Source organism: Oncorhynchus mykiss, chromosome 17 (genome assembly GCF_013265735.2).
Source record: "Oncorhynchus mykiss isolate Arlee chromosome 17, USDA_OmykA_1.1, whole genome shotgun sequence".
In the NCBI taxonomy this organism is placed as follows: Eukaryota; Metazoa; Chordata; class Actinopteri; order Salmoniformes; family Salmonidae; genus Oncorhynchus; species Oncorhynchus mykiss.
The window spans coordinates 6,001,022-6,010,907 of record NC_048581.1 but is presented as its reverse complement, the minus strand read 5'-3'; the positions used below and the strand labels follow the sequence as shown (position 1 = coordinate 6,010,907).

At 40.9% G+C, this 9,886-nt stretch overlaps 1 protein-coding gene across 1 annotated transcript; it reads right to left on the bottom strand.

Moving 5' to 3' along the window:
• Positions 1–343: 343 nt before the first annotated feature.
• LOC110493330 (zinc finger protein 271) lies at positions 344–9,378 on the bottom strand. Its single transcript, XM_021567590.2, has 2 exons — positions 7,561–9,378; positions 344–2,997 (listed from the first exon to the last, which is right to left on the bottom strand). The coding sequence occupies exons 1-2, from the start codon at positions 7,862–7,864 to the stop codon at positions 2,051–2,053; spliced, it is 1,251 nt and encodes a 416-aa protein (XP_021423265.2). The 5' UTR covers positions 7,865–9,378; the 3' UTR covers positions 344–2,050.
• Between the last annotated feature and the right edge of the window lie 508 nt (positions 9,379–9,886).

Below are 9,886 nucleotides of genomic sequence, written 5' to 3'. Positions count from 1 at the left end.
TTTAGGCTGGGTTTCTGTACAGCACTTTGATTTGATTTGTACCGTTGCTGCACAGCTATTTTCAGGTCTCTCCGGAGATGTTCGATCGGGTTCAAGTCCGGTCTCTGGTTGGGCTACTCAAGGACATTCAGAGACCTTGTCCCGAAGCCTCTCCTGCGTTTTCTTGGCTGTGTGCTTAGGCTTGCGGTCCTGTTGGAAGGTGAATCTTCGCCCCAGTCTGAGGTCCTGAGCGCTTTGGAGCAGGTTTTCATCAATGCTCTTTCTGTACTTCCCTTGATCCTGACTAGTCTCCCAGTCCCTGCTGCTGAAAAACATCCCCACAGCAGGATGCTGCCACCACCATGCTTCACCGAAGGGATGGTGCCAGGTTTCCTCCAGACGTGACGCTTAGCATTCAGGCCAAAGAGTTCAATCTTGGTTTCATTAGACTAGAGAATCTTGTTTCTCATGGTCTCAGAGTCTTTTAGCAAATGCACTGTACACCTGTTCAAATCAACGTTCCCTCACACAATCTTAGATTTAACCATATAAAAGGACAACTGCACTTCCAAAATAATCAGAATTAATCAATTAATTAGTTAAATCAAGAAATCTGTAAATCATTTAGACGTTTTTGCAGAGAAGATTTTAGTTGCGCAATTGTACATCTCGCTAATGTCTTTGATGCCGTATTTCAACAACAACAACAAGGTGCATGAAAAACGAGTCAGGACAGTCTCTGTGCATGCAGTCTATTGAGTCAGGACAGTCTCTGTGCATGCAGTCTATAGAGTCAGGACAGTCTCTGTGCATGCAGTCTATTGAGTCAGGACAGTCTCTGTGCATGCAGTCTATAGAGTCAGGACAGTCTCTGTGCATGCAGTCTATTGAGTCAGGACAGTCTCTGTGCATGCAGTCTATAGAGTCAGGACAGTCTCTGTGCATGCAGTCTATCGAGTCAGGACAGTCTTTGTGCATGCAGTCTATAGAGTCAGGACAGTCTCTGTGCATGCAGTCTATCTAGTCAGGAACGTCAAAAACAAAAACACGTTCTCAGTCAAAAATATCAGACAATGGGAGCACTGTGTGTGTGTTCTTGAACTGCATGAACTTTAAGTCCATGTGTACCCTAGTGGTCATGTGTGCCCTAGTGGTCATGTGTGCCCTAGTGGTCATGTGTGCCCTAGTGGTCATGTGTGCCCTAGTGGACATGTGTGCCCCAGTGGTCATGTGTACCCCAGTGGTCATGTGTACCTATTTATTTTTTGTAGGCTACTCACAAAAATAAAGTTCAGGTCACACAGTTTGTTGATGAACAGTGGTGGGACCCAATCATACTTGATAAATCATACATATATCATACTTGAGTAAAAGTAAAGATGCCTTAACAGAAAATTACTCAACTAAAAGTGAAAGTCACCCAGTAAAAGAGTAAAAGTCTAAAAGTATTTGATTTTAAAAGTTAAAAGTATAAATAATTTAAAATTCCTTATACTAGGCAAACAAGACAGCACAATTTTTTATTTTTTTTTTAATTCACAGATATGTCTGAGGGTTGGAGCCCCTGACTCAGTTACGAATGAAGCGTTTGTGTTTAGTGAGTCCGCCAGATCAGACGCAGTAGGGATGTCCTCTTGATAAGTGTGTGAATTGGACCATTTTCCTGTCCTGTTAAGCATTCAAAATGTAATGAGTACTCTTGGGTGTCAGGGAAAATGTACGGAGTAAAAAAAGTACATTATTTTCTTTAGGAATGTAGTCAAATAAGTTTTTAAAAAGTAAAGTACAGATACCCCCCCCCCAAAAAAAACTGTTCAAATAAATGTTCCCTCACGGCATCTGAGATGTAACCCTTTAAATACGATTCTAGGAACATAGTAAAGGGATATTCCACGTGAACAATATATCTTTCACAACATTTTTATACACAATAAATAAACCAAACTTTCTTTCACAAGTGGCTCTAATCCCATGTGTTGTTCTATATCCCTTCCCACTCTGGGACCACTAATAACTTCTCTCCGCTGTTGATTCTTTCATGCTCTTTCAAATTGTTGAAACCGTGTACATTTCATCCCACAGTGGGAGCAGTGGACGGCTTCTCCTTTGTGTGTGTTTTTTGATGCACTTTCATGTTCCATAAACTCTTAAAACTCTTTTCGCAATAAGAACAGTGGAAAGGCTTCTCCGCAGAGTGTATTAGCTCATGTCTTTTCAGGCGCCCTGATAAGAAAAATCTCTTTCCACACTGCGAACAGTGGAAAGGTTTCTCTTCAGCATGTGTTAACTCATGTTGTTTCAGGGCATTTGATGAAAAAAATGTTTTTTCACACTGGGAGCAGTGATAAGGCTTATATACAGAGTGTGTTAGCTCATGATTTTTCAGGTTTCCTGACCGGGTGAATCTCTTCCCACACTGGGAACAGTGGTAAGGCTTTTCTCCGGTGTGCGTTCTCTTATGTTCTTTTAGATCCCCTAACTGGGAAAATTTTTTCCCACACTGAGAGCAGTGGAAAGGCTTCTCCCCTGTATGTGTTCTCTCGTGTATTTTCAGGCTTGTTAACCAGCTGAAACTCTTTCCACACTGAGAGCAGTGGTGAGGCTTTTCTCCAGAGTGTATTCTCGCGTGTCTTTTTAGGCTCCCTAACAGGGTAAAACTCTTTCCGCACTGGGAGCAGTGATGAGCCTTATCTTCTGTGTGTGTCTTTTCATGTCTTTTCAGGGCCCTTAAGTGGGTAAAACTGTTTCCACACAGGGAGCAGTGGAAAGGCTTATCTCCTGTGTGTATTCTATTATGCAATTTCAGGCTCCATAAGTGGCTAAAACTTTTTTCACACTGGGAGCATTGGTAAGGCTTCTCCCCTATGTGCATTCTCTTATGGTCTCTAAAGTGCCCTAACCACCAAAAACTCTTTCCACAATGGCAGTAGTGGTGTTGTCTTGCTGGTTTGGACGTCTCTGGATCTGGATCCTCTGAAGGACTCTTCCCGCTGTCAGAGTGAGAGTCTGGTCTCTCTCCTGTCAAAGACAAACAAAAACAGTGTTGGTTAAACAGAGAAATCTGAATTTTAAAAAACGATGTATTTTACCAGGTAAGTTGACTAAGAACATATTCTCATTTACAGAAACAACCTGGGGAATAGTTCAAGGAGGAGGGGAGGGGATGAATGGACATTTTTCCAGGACACCAGCATTAACATCCCAACTCTTGCGATGAGTGCCATGGGACTGTCTTCCTAGGAGGTTTACTCCAGACTAGTTCCCTCAATAAAATAGCGTGTAATCAAAGTGGCTGTAGTGCTTTGTAGACTAATAAAATCACTATTGAACTTGTCAGTTCTGCATTTAATAAACCTAATAGTGAATAAACCGTAAACTTAGATAAACAGCCAGGCTTTTATTTGCTTAAATCACTGAACACAACAGGCTCTTATAGGAGACGGGCTCTTATAGGAGACGGGCTCTTATTGGAGACGGGCTCTTATTGGAGACGGGCTCTTATTGGAGACGGGCTCTTATTGGAGACGGGCTCTTATAGGAGACGGGCTCTTATAGGAGACGGGCTCTTATAGGAGACGGGCTCTTATAGGAGACGGGCTCTTATAGGAGACGGGCTCTTATAGGAGACGGGCTCTTATAAGAGACGGGCTCTTATTAGAGACGGGCTCTTATTAGAGACGGGCTCTTATTAGAGACGGGCTCTTATTAGAGACGGGCTCTTATTAGAGACGGGCTCTTATTAGAGACGGGCTCTTATTAGAGACAGGCTTCTATTTGAGCCAGGTGTCCATTTCCTTAATGCACACAACTTTTGCTAATTTGCATAGTTAATTGTTTAATTTCAGCATTTTAATGCATTTCTTAATTTTATTTATTTTGTCTTAGTATACTCTGACTGTGCATTTTCGGCAGTTCTTACTTTCCCCACAAGAGGGCGATCAACCGATTTCTCCCGAAAATGGTTTTGTGTTGCCAGTTAGCTAGCAGTTCTCAGCTGTTAGCAGTCAATGGCTAGCCGTTTCTTACTGGCTATAAAAATGGTGGTCACTAGTTACCACAGCCACAAAGTCAGAAGGCCGGCCTACTCAACCAATCAGATGAGGAATGGGATGGCGCGTATTCTGGTTCGTAGGAGAAACACCTCATTATCCAAAATTTCGATTTTCAAGTTTGTGGACCAAATAACTAAATACGTGCAGGAACAAGAGTTGGCAACGTCACTAAAAATTCACAACATCGAGAAAGGACAAACATTTTCAGCAAATGGGTAAAGTTGTGGACTCTCTTCTAGATGCCTAGTAGCTAACTGTTGCTACTCTCATCTAGTATAAGGGTTTCTTTTAGATGCCAAGTAGCTAACTGTTGCTACTCTCATCTAGTATAAGAGTTTCCGTTCCGAGAACAGAGGAGCAGGTCATCTGATTGGTCGAGGAGGCGGGCCTTATGACTCTGTGGTCTCTAAAGATCCCATGGCACTGATGAAGCTGGTCATCTAATTGGTCGAGGAGGCGGGCCTTATGACTCTGTGGTCTCTAAAGATCCCATGGCACTGATGAAGCTGGTCATCTGATTGGTCGAGGCGGGGGGAGGGGTTATTTGTCCTGTTTTCACTGCTTGTGTATATCAAACTGTATTCCTATCAGTAAAACAGTTCATCTGTTTGATAGAGAAACGCTGTTAGTTTCCCAACAAGCATTTACACCTTACATTTACACCTTACATTTACACCTTACATTTACACCTTACACTTTTACAAAATTCATTTTATTAGAATAATGTTGAATTACTAACTAACAATGGAATGTTCCTCAACAAAATGGAAGAAGATGGGGACTTTTAAAACGCGTGTCCCAACTCTGTGGTCACTAAAGATCCCATGGCACTGATGAAGCCGGTCCTCTGATTGGTCTGACTGTATATCAAACAGTATTCCTATCAGTGCCTTCAGAAAGTATTCATACCCCTTGACTTAATCCACATTACAGACTGAAATCAAAACAGATTAAATAGATGTAGATAGATTTTTTTTCAGACCCATTCAGATCCCATTGCCATAAATATACACATCAATACATGTTAGAATCCCAGGCAGCGACTACAGCTTCTTTCTGCCTTTCTACGTCTAAGAGTTTAGCACCTGGACTGTACAATATTTGCAAATTATTATTTAAAACAATTATTCCAAGCTCTGTCAAATTGGTTGTTCATTGCTAGACAGCCATTTAAGTCTTGCAATAGATTTTTCGAGCCAATTTAAGTCAAACTGTAACTAGGCCACTCAGGAAATTCAATGTCGCCTTGGTAAGCAACACCAGTGTATATTTGGCTTTGTGCTTTAGCTTATTGTTCTGCTGAAAGGTGAATTCATCTCCCAGTGTCTGGTGGAAAGCAGACTGAACCAGGTTTTCCTCTAGGATTTTGCCTGTGCTTAGCTCCATTCTATTTTTATTTATTTTTTATCCTGAAAAACTCCCCAGTCCTTAATGACTGCAAGCATACCCATAACATGATGCAGCCACCACTATGTTTGAAAATATGGAGAGTGGTGCTAAGTAATGTGTAGATTTGCCCCAAACATAACAATTTGTATTCAGGACAAAAAGTGAATTGCCACATTTTTTGCAGTATTTCTTTAGTGCCTTGTTGCAAACAGAATGCATATATATATATATATATATATATATATACATACACACACACATATATATATATACACATATACACACACACATATATATATATACATACACATATATACACACACATATATATATATATACATACACATATATATATATATACACACACACATATATATATATATACACACACATATATATACACACACATATATATACACACACATATACATATATACACACACATATACACACACATATATATATATACATACACATATATACACATATACACATATATATATATACACATCCTTCTGTCCTCGGAGGGGGGTGGAGCCAATTAAATATATGTAAATATATGTAAATAAAGAGTATGTAAGTGGAATTAGGGAGGGGAGTTCCCCCCTTTACACTGTAAAGAGGTCTGGGGTTCAGAAAAGTGCCATGTAAGTACAATCAATTGTTATTAAATATTTTGTCATCTTCCATAGCTTGAAGACGATGCCTTTGTACAGAGACAGAAACTGGTACAAAATACAAAAAAAATAAAATTGGACTGCAAGGCTTTTAAATTAAATAAATTAGTATGTAACAGGACTGAAGTTAATCTGAAATCAGCCAAAAAATAATAATAATAATTTCAACAACAAAAATTCAGTGAACATTTCTGTTTAGCTGTTTTATAATAATAGATTTTAATCTAAAATCAAGGTGTGTCAATGTGTTAGTCTACAGGCCATTCTCAAAACAAAGCAGTGACTATGAGTAAGGGCAAACATCATCATAAGTAAACTGAGTTTGAACACGTAGCATTTTAAAACGTCTGGTTATCCTACATTTAATAAACAACCAAATCATTAATGACTCAATAGACTAAATGCATGTTTCTCGTCTGGCCCGTGCAAACAAGCAGGTCGGCATTACGAGTCATCACACTCCCTCATCTGATTGGTGGAGGAGGCGTGCTTTCTGACTGTGGTAACTAGGGCTAACTACCATCATGTTTCCCCAGAGTTATTCATTCATTATGTCAATGTAACAAATCAAACATTAAACCTCGTAAACAAGTCTAGTAATCAAGGTAGTCATGGTAATTGATGATAACTTCAAACAATTCATTTACACTCGGCGTTAATTTGAAACGGGCGTTAATTTGAAACGGGCGTTAATTTGCTGAAATGTGTGCGGTTGCGGTTAATGAAAAGGGACAGTTATTTGAGACTGCGTTTAATTGAAGTTTTACGGGTAGCCAAGTCAGTACGGGCAACATTTTAAGTAAACATATGTGTTAGGCTACTAAACAATGGGTCGTTCCATATTAATTGAATCCCTTCCTGACTGCACCCCCTTCGATTTGAACGAAAACCTTCCAAACATGTTTGCCCAAGGTAGAAGTGTTCAGAAACCTTCCAAACATGTTTGCCCAAGGTAGAAGTGTTCAGAAACCTTCCAAACATGTTTGCCCATGGTAGAAGTGTTCAGAGACCTTCCAAACATGTTTGCCCAAGGTAGAAGTGTTCAGAAACCTTCCAAACATGTTTGCCCAAAGGTAGAAGTGTTCAGAAACCTTCCAAACATGTTTGCCCAAGGTAGAAGTGTTCAGAAATTGACTTTTTGGAGCTGAATGCCAAAACATCCTCAGGAGATAGAGATTCTCAAAGTTGACCCATTTTGCAAACCCAACCCCACCTTATTGTGTGACATCCCATGTCTTCATCACTGAAATGTGTAAACATGTAGGGTTTCGTTCAAGTCAAAAGGGGGTGCAGTCAGAATGTGAATGAAATCACATGGAGCGACCCAAATCCTACAGTACAGAACAAGTGTGGAACTTCAGTAGAATGACCCCCTTAAAAACCACACTGTGGTTCAACAACTGCAGATAGTTTGTGCCTGTGTTTAAGACAGTAGAGTTTGTGCCTGTGTTTAAGATACTCACTGGTGTTAATCAGATCATCAGTCACCTCCTCTTTCACTCCCAAAACGACTTCATCTTCCTCTTTTGAGATATCCTGCTCTTCCTCTCCAAAAGGTTCTTCCTCCTCTTTCACTGTAACATCCTCCTCTTCTTCTTTCACTGTGGCAGCCTCATTCTCCTCTCCAAAAACGGCATCCTCTTCTTCATCCTCCTCCTTCGCTGTAATAACGTCCTCTTCCACGACATTGTTCACCAACATACCCTCTTTCTCCGTCCAGCAGACCTCCTCTTCTTTAACAAGGGGGGAGTAACTTAGTGAGCTCATTGTCGGGAATGTTAGTCAACTAGCTTAGGTCAATATACCAACAAAAATATACTTATAGTAGCCAGCGGGTTTGACGAGAGATGGGGACACCGACGGTTCTTTACTCGCCGAAGTAAAAAATGAATCCTTTAACTTAATATATAAATTGTTACAAGCCGTTTGTTTATTTCTGGAAAACGTGTTGGTGAAAAGTTAACTACGTTAGCTTCAGCTACTGGTGCGTTCGAAACGGCCGTAGCCATCTATCTATAACATTAGCAGCAGACAAACAACCTCGTCCCTAACTGGATGTGAAATTAAAAAACCCGATTAACGGTACTAAGGTGTAAACATAAGTGTATTTAAAACACATTGCCTAACATCCATGGGACGTGTCTGGACACTTTTAACTCTTTTTTTGTTTGGTTTAGCAAGCTGCTACTGATGAGTCGCTTCTTCTTCTTTATGATTTGTTTTGGCGGATTTGTCTGCATTACACCGCCGCCTACTGTACTGGAGTGGGAGGCCCGTCACAACAGACCTGCATTTACTTCCGGTAATACGGGAACAAGGACAATTACCATGGCAACTATTAACCCTCTTTAAAAAACTACCACCCCATTCCACTATTTAACCCTGTCTAAACCTAGTCCAGAACACTACCACCCCATTCCACTATTTAACCCTGTCTAATCCTAGTCCAGACCAGTGGTCTGAGGACAGAACACTACCACCCCATTCCACCATTTAACCCTGTCTAATCCTAGTCCAGAACACTACCACCCCATTCCACTATTTAACCCTGTCTAATCCTAGTCCAGAACACTACCACCCCATTCCACTATTTAACCCTGTCTAATCCTAGTCCAGACCACTACCACCCCATTCCACTATTTAACCCTGTCTAATCCTAGTCCAGAACACTACCACCCCATTCCACTATTTAACCCTGTCTAATCCTAGTCCAGACCACTACCACCCCATTCCACTATTTAACCCTGTCTAAACCTACTCCAGACCAGAACACTACCACCCCATTCCACTATTTAACCCTGTCTAATCCTAGTCCAGAACACTACCACCCCATTCCACTATTTAACCCTGTCTAATCCTAGTCCAGACCAGTGGTCTGAGGACAGAACACTACCACTCAACACCCACTGCAACTGTTCTGCAGTAAATCCTCACAATCCAAAGTACATCACAGCCGCTTCCACCACAACTTCTATTTTCTGTGACTTTACGATCCGTTTTTGCAGAACAATGGACAACCGTGGCTATAACTGCTAAAACCGCCCCACCTTACTGAAGCACATATTCTTCCCATCCCCCTGTGCTCTACTCAGAGGAAATCCACTCAGGATCCCTCACCCTGATGTACCCATCTTCCTCTCCACTGCTTTGGCATACGACACTCTGCAATACTCTAACGCTGGCAACCTCAACCTGCCTTTCTCTCACCAGACTCCTCCGATCTCCAACCCATGGGCATCCCCCAACAAGCTAACACATACATATTTTATCCACTGATAGTAAACATTCCTTCGTCTCATGCCCTCCTGCACACTTCTCACATCTAGGAATCTCCCTCCTCCATTTTGGAGGACATATATTTCCTTTGTTAGATCGGTCACTCGAATATCTTGTCAATGTAATAGACAATCTTTGGTACTGTCCAATGGTTTTTATACTGCATGTCCCACAGCAGCATCACCGACCGAAAATACACACACACACACACACACACACACACACACACACACACACACACGCACAGTCTCTCTCACACACACACACACACACACACAAATAATACATTGGTTTAACCTATTTAAAAATAAGCAAATATGCAGTCCAAACACGTCAACAAAATGTATTCAATTTTAACTAATAAATCCATTCATTTTAAAGAGTGAGACAGACATGGTGTTTCCTAATAAATCCATTCATTTTAAAGAGGCAGACATGGTGTTTCCTAATAAATCCATTCATTTTAAAGAGGCAGACATGGTGTTTCCTAATAAATCCATTCATTTTAAAGAG

What these genes read in the sequence shown, in the direction of transcription:
- LOC110493330 (XM_021567590.2), bottom strand. Translation starts at nt 7,864, where the DNA reads ATGAGCTCACTAAGTTACTCCCCCCTTGTTAAAGAAGAGGAGGTCTGC. An exon ending in TGATGATCTGATTAACACCA is followed by an intron (nt 2,998 to 7,560) that starts GTGAGTATCTTA and finishes TGTCTTTGACAG; the next exon opens with GAGAGAGACCAGACTCTCAC.